This window comes from Neovison vison, chromosome 2, assembly GCF_020171115.1.
Source record: "Neovison vison isolate M4711 chromosome 2, ASM_NN_V1, whole genome shotgun sequence".
Taxonomy (NCBI): domain Eukaryota; kingdom Metazoa; phylum Chordata; class Mammalia; order Carnivora; family Mustelidae; genus Neogale; species Neogale vison.
Window position 1 is genome coordinate 107214785 of NC_058092.1, and position 26239 is coordinate 107241023.

The 26239-nt window shown below is 40.5% G+C and overlaps 1 protein-coding gene and 1 non-coding gene across 3 annotated transcripts in view; both read right to left on the reverse strand.

Moving 5' to 3' along the window:
* FCGR1A (Fc fragment of IgG receptor Ia) overlaps positions 1-18311 on the reverse strand; it is a 25231-nt gene extending 6920 nt beyond the window's left edge. The window contains exons 1-4 of one of the 2 annotated variants that reach the window (XM_044239165.1): positions 18264-18311; positions 3082-3183; positions 2438-2464; positions 1524-1778 (exon numbers count right to left, since the gene is read on the reverse strand). In XM_044239165.1, coding sequence (XP_044095100.1) covers positions 1524-1778; positions 2438-2464; positions 3082-3112 — 313 coding nt within the window. In that variant the 5' untranslated portion in view covers positions 3113-3183; positions 18264-18311. Of the gene's footprint in view, positions 1-1523; positions 1779-2437; positions 2465-3081; positions 3184-5804; positions 5860-18263 lie in introns of those variants that run through there. The other variant, XM_044239164.1, reaches the window with a different exon arrangement.
* Positions 17691-17762, reverse strand: TRNAE-UUC. Its single transcript has one exon. It is a non-coding gene; the product is annotated as a tRNA-Glu (tRNA).
* Positions 18312-26239: the final 7928 nt, after the last annotated feature.

Consider the following 26239-nt stretch of genomic DNA (forward strand, 5'->3'; position numbering starts at 1 on the left):
GTTCATGCCTGCATATTCTCCCTCTCTCAAATAAATAAATTAAAAAAAAAAAAAAAGTTCTGACAGCTCCCCTTACATCTGTAACCTAGGATATGATTCCCAGAAATCTAAGAGACTCATGAGGAGCGCCTAGCATTTCCCCTGATAGTCTCATATTTCCTTGGCTAAAACACATTACCTCCAAAAGCAATCTAGTCCTTACAAATTTAGTTCTGCCTCCAGCATGGATTAACTTTTACATGATCAATTACAATGAAGCTTTAACTTACTGCTTTTGAATAACTAAAGAGCACATTTGAGTGATTTGTACTGAATAATGGAATATTTTACCCTAAAAAGTACTGCAGTTTTCATTTCTTGACAAATAGAAACCTTTTACAGATTTAAGTGGATAGTGGGGTTTTTTCCCCCTTGTATTCATCAGTTTAAAATGCTTCATCTCACAGTAATTTCATGTCCAGAATATTATCTTACAGATATATTGTGAAATGTGCCCCAGACTATACATAGAGATGTCTATTTCTATTGCTTGTAAACACAAAAAACTGGAAATACACTTCAAGTTTACTAATAGGGAGAATGATTAAATCAGTTAAAGCACAGCAATAAGGCAGATATTTGAAAGTGCACGGTAGATGTCTATTGATTTAAACAGACGTTCAAGGTATTTTAAGTGATAAAAGCAAGGTATAGAAGAGTATACAGAGGATGATACCAACCACTTTTTTAAGAAGTTCATATATGTATTAGGAGTTTTACTTCTATGACAGGTGACCGTGGGACTAGGGCTTTGGGGTGGAAGAGAGACGTCATTGTTCATCACTGTATGCTTCTCTGAATTATTTACTATGTGCAGGCATAAATTTTTTCAACGAAATTAGGTCATTTTAATTTTTAAAAAAATATCTTATATCGGGGCGCCTGGGTGGCTCAGTGGGTTAAAGCCTCTGCCTTCAGGTCAGGTCATGATCCCAGGGTCCTGGGATCAAGCCCCGAGTTGGGCTTTCTGCTCTGCAGGGTGCCTGCTTCCTCCTCTCTCTCTGCCTCTCTGCCTACTTGTGATCTCTGTCAAATAAATAAATAAAATCTTTAAAAAATAAAAAAATCTTATTTATTTGAGAGAGAGCATGAGCAGGCAGAGGGAGAGAGAGAAGCAGGCTCCCCACTGAGCAGGGAGCCTGATGCCTGGCTCGATTCTAGGACCCTGAGATCATGACCTGAGCTAAAGGCAGGCGCTTACCCAACTAAGCCACGCAGGTGCCCCAAAATCAGATCATTCTAGATAATAAAATCTTGGGTCTGAGTTTTATACTGGATAACCTGCTCACAGCTGTCCCAGTTGGGGTACTGTTGGGGCAGTTCAAAGACCCTAATGTGATATCCTGAGTATCTTGACTTAATTTCAGCACATAGAGCTGAGACTCATACTCCAATAAATGAAAACACATATCTGACATGCAAAAAGGAGAAAACACAAGGAACACCTTGTGATTTCCAACTCTCCTACTCCATGCCATACTTACCCCTGTGGACTTCCAGCTGTACTGGGTCACTTGGCACTGAAAGACCTGTCTGGCACCTGTATTCACCATTGTCATTGACACTGGCAGCAGCAATTCTGTGTCTGGGGGTCAAGGTGTGAATGGCTGTGCCATTGAGAAACCACTGTGTAGAGATGTCCCCAGGTAAATGGGGTCCCTCACACCATAAGTTTAAATTTTCCTCTTGGAACACACTGACCCATGGAGGTTGCAAGGTGATCACTGCCTTTGAGGGGTCTGGGGATTTAAAAAAAAAAAAAAAAAGACCAAATGGAATAAAGGGAGGGTCTGAGCAATTGGTAAAGTTTTCTGGGCAGCACAAAGGTAAAAATATATATTTAGATGAGACAGAAAAATAAGCAAATGGGAACCTACAAAAACTAGATACTGAGAGTATCCAGACCCCGTGCAGAGAGCTCTGTTCATGTCGACTGGAGCCAGTTGTCTTGCCCCCTGTGCAATATTTTCCCTAAGGGTTAAACTCAGGCCTTAATTAGCATCTGCACTGGAAACCAATACTCAAACTCTCACTTCGAAACCTTCAGTACTGCTTGGTTCTGTCTGAGGAGAAAAAAAGTACTTGGCTTTCTTCTCAAGGAATGTTACAAAACCCCCCCAGAGCTACATCTACGGTTTTGCAACCCTGGCCTTTTCCTGCTATTATATACACGTAGGCATTTAGTTCTGAAGTTGGGGCTTTTTCAGGAAATCTTAGAGAGAAACCTTAAAAACCAGGATTTTATCAAAATCATGCTCTGAATATAAGGGACTTTACATAATTTCTAAATCCTTCTTGTTCTATCCTTTCCCCATATTCTCTTCTTCAGGATAACAAAACTTACTCTTTAGAACCGGAACATGGCAGAGGAAGAGAAACTAAGTTAAAGATTACTCACCCGCTGAGATCTGCGCACCAGCTGGCACTGTAAGAGACCGAAGAAGAGAGGCATAAGTTGGTCAGTGGGAGATGACAAGGAAAGGAATCGAGGAGACAAAACTAATGTGGACATAGAGAGACCAGCTTAGGTCTCTTGATTCTCTCTCTACCTAGCTCTCTCCAAATCAGGTACTAGTGGTATGTACAGTCTATAGATGGTTACTGATACGGCTTTATTTTGATATGATGCTTCCAGGCTAAATGTTACTACCAGGTCTGTCTTCCCATGCTTTTGATATAATGAGCATGAATTAACCATGGAAGCACAGATCCAGTTGTCCCCATATTCATGAGTTCTAGCCTAGGATACCAAAGGAAGACAAAAGGTCTTGAGTCCCCACTGCCAGAGCCAGTTCCCCTCTAGCTACCCCCTTCTTTTTTTTTTTTTTAAAGATTTTATTTATTTATTTGACAGAGAGATCACAAGTAGGCAGAGAGGCAGGCAGAGAGAGAGAGAGGAGGAAGCAGGCTCCCCGCCGAGCAGAGAGCCCAATGGGGGACTTGATCCCAGGACCCTGAGATCATGACCCAAGGTGAAGGCAGTGGCCCAACCCACTGAGCCACCCAGGCGCCCCTAGCTACCCCCTTCTAAGCCCAACTTACCCCAAAGGAGCAGAGCTGTCAAGAGCCACATGTTACCTCCAAGCTGATCGGAGTAGTGAAGTCTGAAACGTGCAAGATATTGAAGAGTTTCTGCTGGAGGCTCTGGAGTTGAAATTAGAAAAGAGGAAGGAAATTGCCTCTTCTAACCACTACCATCATGCTCCTTTTTTGGGAAATACATCCTTAATTCTTGCAGCATTCTCTCCCCATTCTCTAACTACTTAGCCTCTCTTCCCCAGTTTGAAACTCTGGGTTTGAGGCTTATGAAACTCTCAGAATTCAAAGGAAAGACAAGTTTTTATTGATATTCTAACTGTATTTTCCCTTTACTAATTCTGTTTCTTGGGGCTAAAATATCGCAAATCCTCATTTCTAAAAGTGGTTCAAAGCCTGGCCAATGCCTCTAAAACTTTATCATTTGAATCCAGATTATTCTATATCAACCTCTACATGACATGGGAGGAATAACTCATTTATAAGAGTTCCTCTACTACAATGAGATCTCTATTCCTCTGGGAGTGCATACAGGATCAATGTCCCATTTTGTTTTTTTTTTTTTTTTTTAAAGCCACCTCCCTGGATGATATAATGAATTTGAAGTGTTTACCTTGGCTACATCTAAGGAAATTAACTGTTCAAAGTAAATGCTATAGAGAAGAAAAATGACTTATATATGAGTGGAAATATCCCTAACATGGGCTGTCTCTTCATGCACATGCCAGATATTTCTAATGTTTTACTATTACAACCAGCCCTGCAAGTCCTGTACTTAAAAGATTTAAGCACTCAACTTACTATCTCCATAGGACATATTCCTAGAACGAATGTTGCTCAGTCTAAGGAAAGGTATTTTTTTTCCCTTCAGATAAATGTTGTCAGATTGTCTGTTATCATTATCATCATCATTGCATATATTTGTAGAGTGCTTATTTTATGCCAAGCAAATATGCTTGGTATGTCTCTTTTCATTTAACCCTCATAATAAACTATGAGTAGACAGACATTCTTGTTGTCTCCATTTTGTAAATGAGGAAACTAGACAAAGTATGAAAGGAATTTAGTAATTTACCCAAGGTTGTAAAAAGTAGAAGCCAGGTTTAAACAGGCAGTATGATTTCCTTCACTTTCTCACCAAGAGAGTGTAAACTGCCCAGCCCATCCCTCACAATTCCTTTGTAGGAAAATAGTTGCTTCTTTGAAAAATGAGCGAATGATCAGGAAACATGGGGAAATGAATATTGCTGTGGAAGAGGAGTGAAAGACATCCATGATCTGGAAGGATGAAATACTTTTTTTTCTAACAAGTATCTGTAGATCTGTAGTTTCTAAATGGAGCAAACACTATTAACTAAGGCAGATAGACAAATCTCCAGTATTTAATGATCAATGAAAATCATGATGCCCAAAAGAGCCATAGGAGAATTTACATCTATATATGACAGTTATATTTCCATATACTGATTTTTTTATAAGATCATCATATTCATAAGCTTCATACTTTTAAAATCACTTCACAAATACACTTTTCTCAAAGGGAGATGCAAAGTCTTATTTGCCTATTTTAACTAAAAATTTTCTTTACTACAGAAAATAATTTGTGAACAATTATTTTGTATATTTTTTAAGGTAAAATAATTTAAATCTCATACAGAATTGACCAAAATTTTATTTTTACACTCTTTACAAGTAAAAAGCAGTCAGTAATACTTTATTCTCTACTTAATTCCTTCTTTAACAACCATATTTTTAGGAATTATTGAAACCTATCAACAAAGTTTTAAGTACTTGCATATAATTGTCTACAGCACAATTTTGCTTAATATGTTTTGTATACTGTTGTATATCTCTTGAATAGCTATAATAATACTACCTTTATATATTCACTAATGCTGGAAGTGTTTTTCAAGAGATTCAGTAAACTTTATCTAATGTTTTTCTTCAACAGCCACTCATTATGAGAAGTTCCTGATTGGTTCAATTTCAAGTTTCCATTAGAAATTCAATGAGTTTTTTATCCTTAGTTATTCTTACTACTTGATCTATCCTTTCAACATTTCACTGCAAGAGAAAGGACCCCTTTTATGACAACATAAAAAATTTCTAAGAACTTTACTATTGGTGACACAATTCTGACCCTCAATATTCTGATGAATAAAAATGAAAATAATAGTGATTTTTTTTTCATAGTGACCTATGAGGGAGGCAGACTAGACTATAGGTAAGGAACTTCACTACAAGTGAAATTGGCAGTTTGAAGAGCATTTCATAATGCAATACTACTTCAGCTAGAAGCTTCTACTCTAATGATTCAGCTAATGCTTCTGCCTACAGTTCCTCCAGCGGAGTCCAAATAATAAGTAACCTTCACTTTGTGATCAAAGTTTGTGAGAGTCAAACCAGTTTTTTTTAACTTTGAAAAGCTCTTAGCTCACAGAACTACTAGGGTGGGTTAGTGTGAATTGATGGACTCTAAGATTTTTCAATAGGAGAGTTATTTGAATGAAAATCTTGTACTTTTTAGAAATCAGAAGCAGCACATACGGTAGTCTTAATCCTTAAAACTTTCCACACAATAGCTTTGTTTCTTAGGGTTTTATCCTGTCTGTTTGGATGAGATTGACTCTTATCACAGTCTCCAACTTGTTTTTTGCCACCACAATTAGTTTCTCTTCCTCCAATAGCTTCCAGGCTGAATCTCAACAAAAAGTAAAAACAAAACTTACTGGAAAGGCAGGGTAACAAAGCAGACGAATCCATCTAAACAAGGCTGGAACTCTCCAACATTTTACCTAGATGAGAATATCTTGCTATTACCTATCTCAATTTGTGCATGAGAAATAAAGCTAAAAGAGGTCAAGCACCTTGCTCATAGAAAGTTAATAAATAGTGCAGTGAGACACAAACAAGCTCCAAGTCTGGTTTTGTGCAGTAGTGATATAATAATGGTAAGATTTAGCAAAAATAGAATTATTGTTAATTGACCCCAAGTATACTTACCTCTGTACTGTAACTCAGAAATATTTTCTGAGGGAATTGGCAGCTTTATCCTATGGAAAAGAAGTCAAAGCCAGATGCCCTCTGGGGAAAATGAATTCTTTGCTGTAGAATTGTGCTAGAGATAAAGCATTTATATCTCCTGGCAGCTGGTTAGTGTAAATAAAGGAATGGTCTCCAGTATTGGTTACTGCAGACTGGCTAAGAATTCTATTTTTATCTATGGTCTGGCCATTGTCCCATTTGCATATTCAGTCCCTCATCTAGAATCCACTACAATCATACCTTTATTCTCATCATTCTCCTGAAACTGCTCTTGTCAAGGCTGCCAAAACCTTTTTGACAAACCTAATGGTCCGCTCTTATCCTCAATTAATCTAATCATCAACATTTTATAGTTGATCCTTTCCTCTTCCTGGAAACATTTTCTTCAGTTGGTGGGGGAAAAAATAATTTTTGAAATGAAATAAAAATAGCTAAAATTAAGAATTCAATGAAAGAGTTCAACAGGAGAGAAGTCACAGCTGAAGAGAAAATAGTAAAACAGAACATGAAGAAGAAGAAAAAATTCAAAATGTAGGAAAGGAAAAAAATGTAATATTAAACAAACAAAAAATAGCAAATGGAGTGAGAAAGTGTATCTTATATTTTGGTTAGAGTCTTGGAAGTAGAAGAGAGCGAGAAAACAAGGCAAAAGCAATATTTGAAGAAGTAATATTTGAGAGTTTTCCAGGCAATATCGGGAATCAACAGATTCCAGAAGGCCAACCAGTCCCATACTAGATAAATAAAGCGACATCATTACTAGAGAAATCAGTAAAACTGCATAAGATAAAAAACAAAGACAAAAATTGTAAAAACAAAACAAAAACAAAAACCCCAGAGAAAAGTGAGAGATTACATTCAAATCAGCAGCAGTCAGACCACTGACTAACTTCTGAAAAACAAAAATCAAATGCAAATTTTTTCAATATTCTGAGAGTAACTGCCTCCTACACTTACGTACTTAAAGAAAGTTTCAATAATTAAAGTAAAATAAAGGCACTTTCAGATTAAAAAACACTGAAACAGCTCTTCCCAAGCAGACTAACACAAAAGAAATTTCTAAATGATGTCTCTCAGGCAGAAGACAAATGATTCCATATGGAAAGACATAAAGAGAAAGGCAACCATAAATACATGGATAAATCTAACATTGATCATATAAAAGTATATAAATTCTGGGGCTTAATACTCAAAGCTACAGCAAATAACAACTGCATATATGCGGATGACACTAAATGGAATTAAAATATTCCAAGGTCTCTACAGTGTCCAGGATGAGGGTAAATGCAGTAAATATTACTATGCTTGATAAACCAAGGGATAAAATTAATGAAAAAAGAAAAACTTAAGATTAAGACTAATTTTTAAATTAATCACTGAAAGAACAGAAGCAAAGTGAAATACAATGAAAAACATAGAAGGACATGGGGCGCCTGGGTGGCTCAGTGGGTTAAAGCCTCTGCCTTCAGCTCAGGTCATGATCCCAGGGTTCTGGGATTGAGCCCCACATCAGGCTCTCTACTCAACAGGGAGCCTGCTTCCTCTTCTCTCTCTGCCTGCTTCTCTGCCTACTTGTGATCTGTCTCTGAAATAAAATAAATAAAATCTTAAAAAGAAAAAAATAGAAGGACAAATGGAAGTAAAGTATATAAACAAAAAAAGTTATAGTGGTTTAATATAACTAATTCAAAAAGAGAAAGAAATAAAAACAGATCAAGGAGAAAAATAGAAAAAAGATGGTAGATTTAAAATTAATTATATCAACAATTATTATAAAGACAAGTAGACCTAATTATTCAGTAAAAAATAAATACTGCTAGACTGGATTTAAAAATTAACTATATGCTGTATTCAAGGGACATAACAAAACCATAAAGTGATAGAATGGTTGAAAACAACAGAAGAGAAAAGGAGCACTATTGAAAACATTAACCAAAAGATAGCTACATTAATAGACTTTAAGGCAAAAAGCAGGACTTCAGTATATGTCTCTAGTGGAATATAACCATCCATTTTTAATTGCCTTTTCTGCTACTTGGTTATCATGGGTAATGATGTATAAATTAATCTCCAAGAGCCATTTTGTTAGACAAAAAGCTTTGATACTTTCTTCTTTATCCTTCAACTATAATGAACAAATAAATCTTTAAAGATATCTTATTTTTTAAATTTGTGTGTGATTACTGTCATATTATAATTTAGGATGATTCCCTGGCCACAGCCTGCACTGAAGTCAGAGCTTCTACCCTAGATGAATCCTAGGTTATCAAGTGCCTGGTGTCAAGGGAGACTGCCAGAAAGAACCGCAAGAAAGTACCCAGGCATGGGGCTGGGTAGATGGTGGTGCCAGATTCCTTGCCTGCCTTGCCCAGCTTTCTGCTGCACTTTTGTCTCTGTCTCCCATAGTGTATCAAATGCTCATCAATGTGGCTCCTCTCATGCCAACTGCTTTCCTGATCACAGGGCCAACAGTGGGAAGTATTTGGTCCAGAACAATCTTCCACTACCCCCACTGAAGTTCCAACATTGTCCCCCAACCCTCACCCCTTAATTTTGTTTCCTCAGAACACCAAAACTGGTGATGGCCATTCCTCTGTCCTACTTCTTGGGGTATCCCCTAAATTATTGTGTTTCCTAAGTGTGTAGCAAAGAAACAGAGGTTGTATACTCTCCTGCACTTTCAGCCTTCTGAAGCTGACATTCTGGACAGAGTAGAGATAAGGTGCACATGCTTCTGCTTTGGCAGTTATCACATTATCACTTGATGTAGTCGCATTTATGAAGTGTGGCCATGTGATCAGTCAAATCAGTTAGAGAGTTCAGTCGTTAATTGAGTGGTTGACAATTAAAACTGACTGGCTTTTGATTGGCTTTAGAACTTCCTAGCACTTCTCCCACACTTCAGTTTCTCTCTTGTTCTGAACAGTTTTCATTCTACACTTGCTATGCCCACCTAAGTCAGAAAGTCTGAATACTCCTCTATTTGTAAAGTACCTGTAGCTGTCTGATATGCTTTTTCTGATAGAAAAGGCAAATACTTAGCATTCAAAAGAACAACTGACTTCTCAGACACTAGGTTCCTGAAGTTAACTTAATGTATGATTTTGACCATTCATGATAAAATGACCTGTACAGTGACCTATAGAGAGAAATTTTCTATTGGCCAAATTTCTCAACTTTCTGGTCCAACTTAATACATAGGTGGTTCAAGAAAAGTTAATGGAATAGCAACCTAAAGGAGAGGATGCGACATTCTTTATGTTCCTCAAGTCTCCTTCCACGGATATATATATACATGTATCATGACAACAGAAAATCAGAATCAGGATTGAAAAGGAAGGGAAATCTTCTGGCCTTTATCCACAAGTAATTCCCAAAGAGAAAAACACACACTGAAGTTATTCTTCATATTCTAAGATACTTATCTGCTAGTAGGTGATGTCATGATATTAGAAGTTTTGCACATGAGTATGGCAAGAATATCAGTTCCAAATGTTACATACATGTCCCCAGCAACATACAAGAACTTACTTTACACCCTAGAGGAATAGTTGTGCAACTCACGCCAAGCACTAATCCTTCCATGATCATAGCCCTTGTCCTAGTCCCAAGGCTGCAAACCACTGTGCAGGCACACTCTTTAATCATTTTTATTTTCCAAACACTGCCCACTTTATTCTTTCTCTCCCTCTCCTCAACTGACTGCAGTGTTGCCCCTGCCTGTTGGATCTTTGCATAGACCAGACTTGCCCTTGTAATAAAGGCTCAAGAAGAGGTAGTAAATGAAGTTACTGTGGTGAAGAAAAAGTTAATTGTATGGGCCTGCAACCAAACCTGGGAGAGTCAGGCGGGAGGTGAGATGCTTGCTACTGAAGCACCAGTATTCTTAGGTTAAGGTGTCCTTTGGCTTCTAACATATCCGATTACTTCATGAGGTTGCTTCTCTCACAACCCACAGCAGGCCCAAAGATTTCATCTACAGGGCTTCACAGAAATGGAGCAACCTGTCTATACAGGGACTCAGTGACCGCACAGATCCCAGCTATATTAAGCAGCCCCCTCTGGAGCCTGATCTGGGATGGAAGAGAACCTCAGGCGGGATCTGCTCCTTCGAAAGGGTACAAATTCTCAGCTGAAGAATCCCAAACTGTCCCTGTGTGCAAACTTCTGTGCTCCTAGGACACCTCTGAAGCTTGACTATGAAGAATTCCCATAAAACCAAATATCAAAATATGTTCTCCAAGGAGCTTCCTATTGGGCGTTTTGGTAGCCTTTATCCCAGCTGTCAGGAAACTGACTTTGTGAAACTGAAAAATTGGTACCTTAGGTTTACCAGCACAGTGACTCATTTTGTTCTTGCTTCCGTATTACCAATCCCTTTCAGAGACTTGTACTTCTCCAATTTGTATATGTGTTTCAAGCCAACACAATCCCGAACCCACTAGCTCTACGAGTTATCCACCGCAGTTCTTCCCCAACACCTTCTCTGGCTCCCATGACCATGAAAGGAAGGACTACTGTTGGTTAGCTACTGTGGTGGTGGACGTGGATTTAGGCAATAGGTATGTTCAGCTTTCCACCATGGAATGATCAGTGAGAATGCAATGTGGCAAATGGATTGAAGTAGACTAGGCTGGCTGTAAGAGAACAAGTTTTTTATCTACTTATATTAATGGAAGTAAGAGGTGATAGATGGAACAAAAGACCTCTATGTTAATATTTCAACAATAAAGTATTTCTTTAAAATAGTCTACTTGTCATACAGCTAGTAAATCAAAGCCAATTAATTTGGGAAATTAGATTCTCCCAAACATTGATTGCAAACTTAATCTTTTTATCTTATATCCATTCAAATGTTTTATACATATTAAAAAAACAGATGCATTCTAAGGTTACAAGATTGATCATTACTCTTTTACCAAAAAAAAAAAAAAAATTAAAAGCTACAAAGGACTAACTACATAGACTAGAATTTATTTCTTCATTATGTCTATCTTGATTCTGTTCTTTCCCCTATTTTCCATCTGATACTAATTTTGGTTCCAATTCTTATTTCTTCCCTGGATAAGAATTTTACTCACCTAACCTACAAGTTAGGTTACATTCCCAGAACCACTAAGACAACAGTTTGAGGTTGACAATTGAAGATTTAGGAAGAAAAACATGGAACCTAGATGAATTTCTTATGTTTTTCTATAGGAGTCTGTTATGCAGCTGGAAAGAGCCCCTCTCAGAATTAAGAGTTTGATCAGACAAATCGGATATTATTTTTATATGTATAGTTTTGTCTAGTATAAGTTTTCTATAAAAACCTTTGGTTTGGGTGCTTTTATTAGGTATTAGCCAGCACTCCTAAAGGCCAGTTTTGGAATACTGTCAACTTGTTCTGGATACCCCTAGATTTCACCTATAGCATACCATAGAAATAGGCATTGGTGGTCCAGTGGCAGAACTCTTGCCTCCCATGTGGGAGATCTGGGTTTGATTCCTGGCTAATGCAGTGGGCTTTCCTTCAATTCTGTGAGGTTTTCATATTTTTAATCCCACAAAATTATACTGCGTAGGCAAATAGCGTCATTTAGGAGTTTTGGTTGCTATTGCTGCAGTGCTTGCATTGAGCAACCACCATCTTTGAAAAGGGGAGTGTTTCCGGGTGGTTTGCAGTTTAGACTGGACTTAAGGCCACAGTTACTTTCAGTCTTTCCCCTGCAGGACTCACGGAACGCAAAGGGCCACCAGGTCACTGAGGCCCGTGCTGGACCTGGGGTCGGCCGCTGGGCCACGTTTCACCCCGGAGCGAGGGCAGCCACGGGAAGGTCGCCGGAGGGGAGCCGCCGCGGGGCCCGGCAGACACCCCAGTGGCCGGGGCGGCGTTGGCGGCCCCGAGGAAGGCGCAGGCCGGTGGGCGTCAGGGGAGCTGCGGCCGGAGGCCCCTCGCTCGCGCCGCCGCACCGCACACCCGCAACCGAGTAGTTCGCGCGACCGGCCGCCGCGGTCCACGGTCCTTCCGCCGCCCCATCGCGGTTCCGGGGAAGGACGCCGCGTGCCCGGCGATGCGCCTCAACAGGTGTGGGCCCGAAGAAGAAGAGTATACTTGTGAAAGGAAGAGGAACTAAAGACTTCGGGAACCGTGGACCCGGGTTTGTTCTCTAGCTCTTGGGCGCTCCTTGGAAAGGATTCCAATTAGAGGGTAGTAGGGGCGTGGCTGCGTTAGACGCTACGGGTGATTAACTTTCATCTAAGAATAGCTTAAAATTTAAGTTTTTTAAGCCTATTTTCAAGTCACCAACATTTTTGCCTTTTAATAATTTATTCATGTCCAAGGGCTTTCTTATTCTGGCATTATATCTTTCTACATTTTACTGTAAACTGATGGTGATTTTTTTTTTTTTTTTAAGTCCTTACCTGGGCAAGACTGTGTTGAAATCATCAGGGTTGTTACTATTTTAACTTGTTTGGGAATCCCTGTATTTGTTGGATAAACATTGTAATGTGATACATAATTTCTCATTTTTTAAGATTTTTCTCTAAACAGGAGTCAGGCTGTAGAGAGAACAATCTAGGGGCCTTGATCTTATTATAAAAAGGAAAATGATACACTACTTAGGAGGCACACTGAAAAGACTCATCAGGTACCAGGGATTGACTCTGGATGATCAACTTGAAAACAATACCATAGTCAAGCTATTAGACTTTAAAGGTAAAGAAAACATCTTCAGGTTCTCCAGGTGAAACTATGAAATAGGTTACAAACTCAACAGAATTAGATGACCACTAACACAGAAAGCAAGGCAACAGTGAAGCAGCATTTTCAAGAAACTTAACATACAGAAAGTACAAGTCACAGATATTATATTCAGCCAACATCCTTTTCAGTGATCAAGTATAGGAGAATGACTCTGCTATGGCACTCTGGTGACCTTGTACTTCTCCACATGGGCCACACAGGCAAGGTTCAACTGTTGTTTGACCCAATTCTTAGCTGAATATCCCCATGGAACGTGTAAAGATAGGCAGTCTTGTGAGTTGCTATTGTATGGATTAATCTCTTGTGGTAGACTGCCTGTCCTGCCTGGGGCAGGCTACAAGTAGGCACTCTCTCACCTGTCTCCCTGGTTTTGGTGAGACTTGGAAATCTCCACCTTATCTCTACTCCCCAGGATGTGACTACAAGCTATCAAATGACTTGGCAGCAAAATGAAATTGGCTCCTTCATGACAGAGCAAGCCACCACTTGTGTTTTCTTGTCATCTGATCCCTCCAGTGTGGTGTCATGCTATAGGATTACAGATGTGGGGAGGTGACAACATGCTACACTTGCTTATGCTGTGTATATAAGTAATAACTACCTCAGTTCATTTGAGATTGTCTCCTTACTAGACAGGCACACCTAGCAACTAGTACTATACTACTGCCTAGGGACCACCATACTGCTTAACAAAGGTAGTACTCAATGTGGGGCTGGTAAGGTCACAAAGCTTTCTCAGAGACAAGAAAGCAGGGAGTGCATGGGCCAGGTTAGGGAATATGAGAAGGTTTCTCAGGATGATCTCCCCTAAATGGTGGTTATGAGCCATGGGAGTAAGGGCCTTTTGACTGTCTATGTGTTCATGGACAACTGGAGGTTCACTAGTGACAAGGAAGGATGGAAAGCAACCACCTAAATGGTGCTTTAGCTGTTACTAAAAGTTCACTGAGACTGAGTGGATGACCTCTTAAAACCAAAAACAACTACATAGCTGTGCTTACTGTAGGGGTGCTGCTCCATCCACGGCCCCCATCCCTCTCGTCCCCTTATCCTGACCTCAGGTAATAAGAAGATTCCCCACTGCTCCAATGGGCCTCAGTCTAGTCATACCTCCTTGCTCTCCCTGAGCCCTTTGTCAAAGAGATAAAATGGTCTCCTGGCTGCTGTGTAACCTGCAAGTGTTCAAGCGCAAGTGCTCAACTCCTTGGTCTGTGTTCCTGTAAGAGAGTGTAAATTCCACTGACAGATTGTAGGTAAAACTTGTGGTAAAGAGAAAGGGAAGCTAAAGTTAAGAGAAAGGCCTCTGTGCCAAATTAATGTACGGTTGTGAAACTGTATAATTGAAATCAATTAGTTGCATGCTTATACTATGAAAGCTCTTAAAGTATTAGAGGAGATTAGGAGATTCTTCTGTTCAGGGCACTGTCACATGTAAAGTGCTAATGGGACAAACTCCCCTATCAGTTGCCACCAAAAGATGGCTCAAAATTTAGCCTGAGTGGGGCGCCTGGGTGGCTCAGTGGATTAAGCCACTGCCTTCGGCTTGGGTCATGATGTCAGGGTTCTGGGATCACGTCCCCCATTGGGCTCTCTGCTCAGCAGGGAGCCTGCTTCCCTTCCTCTCTCTCTGCCTGCCTCTCTGCCTACTTGTGATCTCTCTCTCTGTCAAATAAATAAATAAAATCTTTTTAAAAAAAAATTTAGCCTGAGTGAAAAAACAAATAAATTAATTTAGCCTGAGTGCCTAAACCCTCTGATGTCCAAAGTCCGACTGTATAAATAATGTCCTATTGATTGGCAAGTCAAAAATTTTAATCTCAACAGCTCTGACTGCAGTGTTAACAGATATCTACCAGCAAGAGTGACTGATAAACCTCATCAGTTTTCAGGAGCTTGCTTGCCAAATAAAGTTTCTTGGGACTATGTAGATAAATCTTTCTGGCAATGCTCAATCCTTCTAGCAGCCAAAAGGAAACAAACGAACAAAAAACCCGTTTTTTCTCACAGAGAACTAGAGTTTCTGATACAGAAGCTACCACTGCATGCTAAACTTGTAAGTCCTGCCAAAGTTTGACCTGTTTGTTTTACAGCAAAAATTGTTCTTCCACTGTCTTATGGCCTCCGTACTTTTTGATGAGAAATCTACACTATGGTTTAAAGTTTGAAAAGTACAGAAATAACATTAAAGTAATAATCTCCATTGCCTCCAAACTGAACTGTCCAAAATAAACAGTGTTTAAAATACAGTGAGTATAATTTCAAAAATGGTGGAATTAGAGCACTAACTGGTGGTATTTGGCCAGAGGACCAAAGAATTCCCAAATCTCATTCTGCCAATAACCTAGGTTCCCTGGTGCGTGTAAGGGTTCCTGAGGGAGATATACACACCAAGAAAAGTGGCAACATGTATATAATCACAATTTGTTAAGGGTAGGGCTTGTGTCACAGTAGAGGGAAGCCTAGGAAACCAGTCAGTTAAAGGTCTTAGAGGGTTTTCCTTCTGTCTAAGCACAAAACCACCTTAACCAAACTTCCCCAAATGAATCCGATGGTACAAGTTCTTTGAACAGAGAGTGCCAGGAAAAAAAGGTGGATAGATGCAGGATTAGAAGTTCCCCTTGTCACCAGCCAGGCTGACAGTTTTGATGGTCAGGTAGGAAAGGGGCAGCAGAACCCACACCCTTTCGCATGATGTTTTATTATAGTGTGTCCTCAACCATTAGAAAAAGAAGCTCAGTATCTATCCTGGTATGTGAAGGATGAGAAAAGTGTTTGCTCCTCCACTAAAAATTAAGGGTTGGGAAGGAGGGAAAAAAATTCTACACGAATATTTCCCTTTGCTTTTCTGATCTCATTCCAAATAACAATAAGAGAGGCAGATTAGGTAAGTCCTTCAAAAAGCTATTTTCCCCCATGGTCATTCCTGTGTATCATACTGGGTCAGGAAATGGGCAACAACTGACCAAGGGAGGCCATTTTACTATTATAGCATAGCTCTCTAAAGTATGTGAGAACACGGCATAAATTCAGTTAATCTCAGGGCTACACTAAGAGGTTACAACACCTTCCTACTATACTTCATTTTTGGAATCATAAATAGCAGCAGTACGGTATGCATTACTGTGTCACTGAACACAGCTTGTCAGGTAATGTTATACAGTGTGCAACACATGACAGCATAAGCCAACTATATCAGTGTGGATAATGTAAGATGTGAAATTTTATTATTAAATCTTATTATTTTTATTGTTTATTATTATATTATTAACTTCTTATTATCACTGAATTTCCTTTAGAAAGAAATAAAAATATAGAAAAATTACTGATCCAATAAAGCAAATTCCCTCCACTAATGTTCTCATCAAAACAGATAAAGTGGAGGCCCCTGGTTGGCTCAGCAAGAAGAGTAAGTGACTCTTGATCTCCGGGTCCTCAGTTTGAGCCCTACATTGGGTGTCAAAATTACTAAAAATAAATAAATAGGAAGGATGAATACTTACCATTTACATCATGGATGGAACTGGAGGGTGTTATATTGCGCAAAATAAGTCAATCAGAGAAAGACAATTATTGATTTCACTCATATGTGGAACATAAGAAACAGCAAAGAGCATCATAGGGAAAGGGAGGGAAAACTGCGTGGGAAGTCATCAGAGAGAGAGACAAACCCTGAGAGACTCTTAACTATAGGAAACAAACTGAGAGTTGCTGGAGGGGATTTGGGGGGGGGATGGGGTAATTGCCGGATAGGCGATAAAGAGGGCACCTAGTGTGATGAGCAACTGATGAATTATTGAACTCTACATCTGACACTAATGATGTACTATTTGTTGATTAATTGAATTTAAATTTTTTAAAAACTGAAATAAAATAATAAAATAACTCTTATCTTCCTTTTTTTTTTTTTTTTTTTTTAGAGAGAGAGCTGAGCAGGGTGTTAGGGGTGGGCAAAAGGAAGGGCAAAGGAAAAGGGAGAGAGACTCTTAAGCAGGATCCAGGCCCAGCATGTAGCCCTAGGCAGGGCTGGATCCCACCACCCTGAGATCATGACCGAGCAGAAATTAAGAGTGAGATAACTCCTATCTTCCTTTTAAAAAAATAAAGTGGCCATCAAAACGAACACTGAATTATTAAAACAACTTCTCTCTGGTTTTTAAAAATCTGCTCTGCTTCCAACCATTGTTAGGTCTTCAGAAGCTGTCATCTTCATTTCTGGTGCTCATTTATTTCTCCCAACACTTCCGAAGATGGATTTAGGGACCCTCCTGTGCACCACTTCCCCAAGTTCCTCAAGGTGAAATATGCCCATGAAACTATTCAAGTAACAGCTCCATAGCCACAAAATTTAGAATCCGCAAGACCACTCAGGCAAAAAGTCCAGACTTAAACGTTTACCACAACTAATCTTACGTGGAAGAAAAAGTAAACACCCGAGCAGAACATGGAGACTTCAAGATCGCTGAATAATAGGCAATTCTTCCAGTTTATTTGTCCCTTGTGGACTCAAAGGCTATGGGAAAAGTAACTCTGAAGAGGTTGGTTGATGGTAAATAAAGTTTGAGATTATATTTAAAACACAGATAATTTATAGTGCTAGTTTTAAATGCGCGGTGGGGGAATGAAGTATCATAGAAGTTGCGGCACATAATTGGTGCTTACAGGTTTGTGGGTAGTAAAGAGGAGAGTCTGAAATTCTCCATTTCATTTAGCAGTTCTACTTTCGGGAATGTAGCCTCAATAAATAGTGAGCTCTATTTTCCCGCCAGTCTTAGGAAGAGAAACAAAACACATACAGATCAATATACGCGGGGACAACGAACCATTCCCTGACCGGGAATCGAACCCGGGCCGCGGCGGTGAAAGCGCCGAATCCTAGCCACTAGACCACCAGGGAATCGCAGGAGCTCCTATCTTAAAAATCCTCTGAGAGGAGTTAGCCCTTGCCTGATCTCGCTAGAAAAGCCTCCCGGATCTGCCTTTACCTTGCCTCGCGCTCTTGAAAAGAATTCTCCCTAAGTCCATTCCCTCCCTGCTTTCTCAAAAAAAGAGCCCCACAAGAAAGACCGATAGCTCGGCGGGACGGCAGACGCGCCCCGGGCCCCCCTGCCAGGTCCACACGTCCCGGCACCAAACCCCGCCTGGCAGCCGCTCAGAATCGCCCTGAGAACGCGCCTTCATGAGGTGGCCGCGCGCCAACACCAAGTCTTGAAGAGGACCCGGCAGCGCAAGGCGCCCGGCTTAACACCCCGGAGTCCCCAACATCAGCCGGTGGACTCCGGGGGACGCAGCAACCCACGCGGCGCGGATCAAGACCGCTTTCAAGAAGCTTCGGCGGCCCGGACCGGACCCGGGGTCCCGCCCCCCTACAACCCGCCGCCCTGCGCTTCCCCCCTACCTTAGCCGCTGCGCTGCACGCTCGGCCGGAACAGTCCTTTTCGACGCCGGCCTTTCTCCCGCGCCGCAGAACCGCTCTGTTCGAAGGCGTGTTTCTTCTCTTCTCGGCCGCGGTCTCGGAGCCACACGCTCTTCTCCCTGCGGCCCGCCTGTGGCGAACAACTCTCCCGACACCGGCGGCGAGGACTACGCTCGGACCCCGGGCTGAGCCGCCTTGGAGCCTCTCCCCCGCCCCGCCTCGAGGGGCAGCGGCAGGGCCGGGCCCCTCAGCGCGGCCCCTCTCGCGGGTCGGAGGCCCGCACTCCTGCGTGCGCCGGCATGCCAACTGCGGGCGGCGTCGATGGAGTAGATCGGACCTGCGACGCGCAGGTCCGTGATGCGCGCGGCCGGCGGCGGCGAATTCGCGGGCTCCGCGCCCGCTGCACTCGCGGCCCCGCAGTCCGCACCCGCGTGCCCTAACGTCCCGGCCGGACTGAGCACCCAAGACGCCCCAACGGGAGGGACCCGGAGGAGAAGGGCAGCCTCCCCTTTCGGTCCTGTCCGATATTAGCTTCCCAGAACGCTCTGGAAGAGACAGAACGCGAGAGGTGGAAACAGAGCCGAGGGAAAGGAAGAACTCCATGCGATTTTCCTCATCTAAAAACCGCATGAAGATGAAATCGGGGTCCGGTCGCGGGTGACGGTGAGTCGAGTCCCTCTCCCCAGTGGGAGCCAAAGTCTTGGCCCGGCCACCCGAGAGTAAGCAGCCCCTGCTCCTTTGGGCATTTGAACGTGTTCCCCCTTGGGCTTTCTGTGGATTCCAGGGATGCAACTGGTAAATTTATTTTTAATGCCCTTCCTTGAGGTAAGAGTACTTTAAAATCTCTTAACAGAAGACACGGTTTCTGGTAGGTTTTGAATGAGGTCTTCCAGGTGTGGGGGAAACTAGAGAAAGCAGTCACAGCTGAGAATCACACACTCCCAGAAACTGCACTTCAGCCAGGTGGGTTTCTCTCTTAGGCTGGGCCTATGTTATTTTAAATGCATCTTTGGTTGAATTTAAGATAAATTTAGGACGTTTGTGAGGAATAGCTTAATTTTCATAGGCTTTAATTTAAATACACATTTTAAAAGTTATATAACAAGCACATGAAGCCTGCCAGTTTTACAAAAATGGGAAAGAAATTATGTATAAATGGGAAAGCATCATAAAATGGCCTGTATTTAATGGCCAGTATTTAGTGGTTGTTTCCACTAAAGGTGTTTTCCCCCTTGGATAGGTAACCTCTAACTTCTCTTTCTATAAAACCTGACAATCCCTGCAAGAACCAAAATTCGACTTTCTAGTTCCAACCTACTCTTCCTTACACCTTTTCTCATCATCTCTCCCTAATCTTTTCTAATGCAATTTTTAAAAAGTCAATTTTTACATAGCCTCCAATTTCAACCTCATGGTCAACAACTATCAGTCCAGTTAATTAGAGGCCCTCCTGGGAATTTGATCTCCCCACAAAGAAAAGAGAATTCCAAACCAAACATTGTATTTATGGTCATAAATAATAGAAAAGTTTGCTCTAGTCAAACACGTGGAAAATGAACTTTTTTTTCCAATAAGAATCTAGATTCATGGTTGAGTGTTGCAGACATTTTGTCTCTAAAGGAAACTGGAGATTTATTTTTTCTGGGAGCTGCAATAGAGGGTCTTTGGCAAAGGGATCAGATATAATATGTGAGGACCTATGTCTTACAATGAAATGAGAGAAGTTAAGTGACCAGATTTTTATTTGTGTGGTGGCTACTTTATGTACACATTTCAAAATTTATTGAGCTCTGAAAAAATCAAACCTGGAAGACTTTAAGACTTACTATTAAGCTGCTTATTACTATAAACAAGACTGTGTGGGAGTGGCAGAAGGGTACAAATTCAATTCAAAAGAATTGAATTGAGACATGTAAAATAGACCTCCCTTCTCTGGTCAAATTATTTTCCAAAAAGAGACACTAAAGCAATTCAGTGGGGAAAGGACTATCATTTCAACAAACAGCATTGGAACAAGATATCTACATGGTGAAAAAAACCTACAATCCCTACTTTCCAGTATACATGAAAGCTAATTTGAGTTGGATCATAGACCAAATCATACACACTACAACTATAAAGTTTTAGAAGAAAATACATGAGACTATCCTTATGACCTGGTGGTAAGCAAAATAAATATCACACACCAAAAACATAAAAAAGAAAAATGATGTTAGACTTTAACAATATTAAATATAAAAATAATAAGTTAGACTTTTAAAATATTAAAATTTAGTCTAATTAAATATTAAATTAGACTTTAACAACAGTCATACTTAAAATATTAAACATTAAAATTATAAAATAATTAAAATATTAAAAATGTCTTCTCATTAAAGATACCATTCAGTGAAAAGGCAGAGCCAAATCACAGACAGGGACAAAATATTCACAGAACGTATCTGACAAAGACCCCATCTCCAGAATATAAAATGACCTCCTATAATCAATATTAGAAACTGAAACACCCATTTTTTAAAAATGGGAAAAAGCTTAAACACTTCAGACAGAAAGATATACCAATGGCCAGTAAGCACATAAACGAGTGCTCAGTATCACTAGTTAGGGATATAGATATTAAAACTTCTTTGAGATACCACTGCACCCAGTAGCACGGATAAAAAAGTGAAAAACACCGAATCTTTGTGAAGATGTGGAACAACTAGAACTCTCCCACATTTTTAGTAGGAATGTGTTGTAGCCATTTTGGCTTTATAGTTTCTTATACATTTAAACAAATTTACATAAACATCCCTTTATTCCCATAAAATCCTTCACCTAGATATTCTTCCAAGAGAACTGAAAACATATGTCCATACCAAAAAGATTGTAACAAGAACATTTATAGTGTTTTTATTCTCAATAGCCCAAACTAGAAACTACTCAAGTGTCCACTATCAGGACACTGATAAACAGATTGTGGTATATCCATATAATTGAATAATACTCAGCAATAAAAAGTCATGAGACTTTTTTTTTTTTTTTGAAGATTTTATTTATAACAGAGAGAGACAGCTAGAGGGGGAACACAAGCACAGGGCAGCTGGAGAGGGAGAAGCAGGCTCCCCACTAAGTAGGGAGCCAGATATGGGGCTCTATCCCAGAACCCTAGGATCATGACCTGAGCCAAAGGCAAACGCTTAACAACTGAGCCACTCAGCGCCCAAAAGGCACAAATTTTTATATACTCCACAATATAAATAAAACTCAGAGACATTATGCAGAATACAACAGCATACATACTCCATGATTCCATTCACAGGAATTTCTAGGAGAAGCAAAACTAAAGTGCAAAATATCAGCACAATTATTTTCAAAAATAATGCAGAGGATAATGACAATGGGGATGATGATCCTGATTATGATATTATTGAGCAGCTACTAAATTCAGGCACAGCCAACAACAGAATGAAGTAGCTACTTTTACTAGCCCATTTTTAAAAAAGATTTTATTTATGTGACAGAGAGAAAGATCACAAGTAGGCAGAGAGGCAGGCACAGAGAGAGGGGAAGCAGGCTCCCCCCTGAGTGGAGAGCCCAATTTGGGGTTTGATCCCAGGACCCTGAGATCATGACCTGACCTGAAGGCAGAGGTTTAACCCACTGAGCCACCCAGGCACCCCTTATCAGCCCCATTTTACAGAAGAAAGAAGTGAGGCACATAAAATTTGAGTTCTCCAAGGCCATACAAGGACAGAATCAGATTTTAAAACTAGAGCCTGTGCTCCTGAGCACAGATAGATCAGATCTTTCTTCTTCTCGGTCTTATGTATTTCTGATTTTCTCAGATGTAGGTAGAGGTGAGAAGATAAGAGAGAAGGAAAAAGAGGGCAAAAGGAGTGAGCGATAGAAACACAAAGATCTGTAGTCAACAAAGAGCAGAACAGGAAACTATTATGAATGTTTTTACATCAAAGGTTATAAAAATTTCTGAGAGATTTGTGATCTGGAAGCAAGCTAAAGATTCTTATGCCGAAGTGGTTAAGTATTGTGCTGAGGTCAGAAAATTAATCACAATTTTTAAAGTTGAAAACTAATACATTAAAGTTTCTAGAAGAAAATATGGGAAAATGTACTTACAGTCTTGGGCAGGAGAGATGTCTTAGAGAGTAAGATACCTTAACAATAAAAGAAAAAATGAATCAGATTCCATCAAAAGTAAAAACTTATGTGCATCAAAAATCACCATAAGAGGGGCACCTGCGTGGCTCAGTGGGTTAAGCCTCTGCCTTCGGCTCAGGTCATGATCTCAGGGTCCTGGAATCGAGCCCTGCATCTGGCTCTCTGCTTGGCCAGGAGCCTGTTTCCCCTCTCTCTGCCTGCCTCTCTGCCTGCTTGTGATCTCTCTCTCTGTGTCAAATAAATTTAAAACAAACAAACACCATAAGAAAGTAAAAAGGCAATCCATAGAGTAGGAAAAGATATTTGCAGATTTCTTATCTGAACATGACTCAAATTGAATGGACAGAGAACTTTTAGAAATCAATAATAAAAGCCAAAACATTAAAAATTAGCAAAATGCCAGAATAGGCTTGCTTCACAAAAGATAATTTCTAAATGGCCAAAAGACATAAGGAAAGATGCTTACTTCTATCATTATTTATTAGGGAAGCACAAATTAAAACCACAGTGAGATACTACTTTTATGCGCTCACAGCAACTTCTAAAGAGGGAGAACACCAACTGCTGACAAGATTATAGAGTAACTATACCTCATTGCTGTTGACAAGGTAAAATCACACATTCTGGAAAATTGGCTGTTCCTAATAAAGTTAAATTTACACCAACCCCAGGACCCAACAATTTCACTACAAAGTATATACTCACAAAATGAATGCACATATGTAAGGACCTTGTTCACAATGGCCAAAACTATAAATTATCCAAGTATCCATCAACAGCAGTATAAGCACAGGAAAAACATTCATCAAGAACACTGTAATAATAAACTCAACAGCATGGATGCATCTCAGAAAAAAAAAATACATTCACTTCTGTGAATTTTAGAAATAGTCAACATTAACCGCTGGAGATAGAAATCAGAACCTTTTAATCTACTTAATTATATGTTTTTTTGAACCATTTTAAAGTAAGTTACATAGAACTTAAATACTTCAGCATGCAAATGACTTCACCGACTCCAATATTACTTAATTAAGTCAATCCACTAGACTGGGGTCAGCAAACTTTCTTTTGTAAAGTGCCCAGTAGTAAGTATTTTAGGCTTTGTTGAAACTACTCAACTCTGCCATTGGATTACAAAAGCAGCCATAGATAATACATACATGAGTAAGTATGGTTGTGTTCCAATAAAACTTTATTTACTAAACAAGCTGTGTGTGGATTTGGCCAGCAGACCATAGTTTACTGACCCCTGAACAAAAATCACAGTTCTTTCTCATACTCGAAGTATCACAACTCATGCCAGTGGGAATTCCTTCAAGCCAGCTGTGGGTGTTTTTAAAAGACCTTAGTGGAGGGGCGCCTGGGTGCCTCAGTGGGTTGGAGCCTCTGCCTTCAGCTCGGGTCATGATCCCAGGGTCCTGGAATCGAGCCCCACATCGGGCTCTCTGCTCAGCAGGGAACCTGCTTCCCTTCCTCTCTCTCTGCCTGCCTTTCTGCCTACTTGTGATCTCTGTCTTTCAAATAATTAAATAAAATCTTAAAAAAAAAAAAAAAAGACCCTAGTGGATTATTAATGAATCAGCGCCTTCTGGGAATGGTATTAAAGATAAAAACCTGGATACTCTGGATAATCATGGAACTTTGTGATGTCGCTTTTAGATTAGTTCAGTTCACAGTGCTATATAGTACATTGTAACTTAATTTATTTTGTATATATAAAACGTTCATTGGAAAATGACAGTGGGGGGGGGCGCCTGGGTGGCTCAGTGGGTTAAGGCCTCTGCCTTTGGCTCAGGTCATGATCCCAGGGTCTTGGGATCGAGCCCCACATCAGGCTTTCTGCTCAGCGGGGAGCCTGCTTCCCTTCCTCTCTCTCTGCCTACTTGTGATCTCTCTCTGTCAAATAAATAAATAAAATCTTTAAAAAAAAAAAAAAAAGAAAAGAAAAGAAAATGACTGTGGGGTGCCTGGGTGGCTTCATGGGTCGAGGCACTGTTTCTTGATTTTGGTTCAGGTCATGATCTAAGGGTCCTGGGATTGGATCCGAGCTGGGCTCCACACTCAGTGGGAAGTCTACTTCAGGATTCTCTCTCCCTCTCTCCTACCCCCACCTTACTCCATCTCTATCAAAAATAAATAAATACATCTTCTTTTAAAAAAATAACGGTGATTTGGGACAGCTGGCTCAGTCTGTAGAGCATCAGATCCTTCATCTCGGGGATCATGAGTTCCAGCCCCATGTTGGGTGTAGAGATTACTTTAAAAAAATTAATTAATTTTTTAAAATAACAATGATTGTGCCTGTTTGGGGTCTTGTGATTTTTTCTTTTCTCTTGGGCTCAAAATCTTGATTGCCAGTTAACAAAGTTACTTATCTAACTTGTTGCTAAAACATAAATAAGGCCCTTTCAAAACAACAAAAAAAAATCAGAATGGTTTGCTTAAGCACAGCACAAGTAGGTGGGAATTGGCTGGAAAGGGCTGTACTGATGTTTCTGGGCTGATGGAAATTTTGTATAGCTTTAACTAGGTGTGGATGTTTGTACATCAAAAATATGATGTAAAGGAGGCACGCCAGATGAAGTCAGGTATATGGTGTGCTGTGTTCTAATAGTGGTTAGTACTTTGTGTTATGGCCGCAGCAACCTCGGCTCGAATCTGAGTCATGGCAGTATCTGGCATCTTTCTTGAATACATTTGGTACATGTTTTAGCCCTGGTGTTAATCCCCTTACCACTTTTTGTGGCCTAAGATCAAGGTTTGCGCTGTCTCCCTAATACTTTGCAGTTATAAGGGGAGGAAACCCTACTGTGCACTAAACTGGGGTCAGGTATTCTGTCTTTCAGAACCATGCTCTATATCTGAGCATGCACAGAGCTATCCCAAAAGAGAAAGAGCTATCTGTAGCTTCCACTTATGTAACGGTGTAGACATGAACGTTTTTCTGGTTGAAAAACTGCAGTTGTTGATGGGGTCTTTTTAGACACTATGACGAGCTTTTTATGAGTTTGTACAATAAAATCTAATAAAACCCAATTTCCATACCATTCTCTGCCCCTCCAACCCAACTTTCATTCTAATTGTACATATTGAAGTCTAATTCATGTAGAACACAATCAGGGTCTTAAGTGCACAACACAAAGAGCCTTCACAAAGGCCAAATACCGCTGTGGCTCAGATTCGAGCCAGGGTTGCTGCAACCACAATGCAGGGTGTTAACCACTATACCAGCACAGCACACAGCAAAGATGCTGGCAATTGGTGTGTGTCCTTTAATATTTTTGATGCAAAATATTCACAATATTTTCTTGCTTTGTTCTTGAACAACTATAGGTTCTTGCACTTTTCTCTCTGTCAGGTCCTCTTTCTCCATTTCTCTCTCCCCATTCTGATACAAAATAAAAAACCATTCTCATCTCTCAGGATCTGGCCAGTGCATCTCCACAAGCCTCTTGGGAGGTCTCCTTGTCTTCAATCATGCCTCTCCTACTTCTTTCCAGTCTCCTGAAGGTTCCCTTTTGGCCTCGACCCTTTTCCTGCTCCCTCACACTGACCCTATGGACCCCACTGAAGACAGAATGCGGAACGTGGTTGAATTGAGCCCTGGAGCTTAAGCTGCACAGATGGTGCGCTGTAAGTCCCTCTGCTGCCCAGCCCATGGGACATTGCAGGCTTCGAAATCAGTTGACAAAAATAAAATCTTTAGGGGCGCCTGGGTGGCTCAGTAGGTTAAAGCTTCTGCTTCCAGCTCAGGTCATGATCCCAGGGTCCTGGGATCGAGACCCGCATCGAGC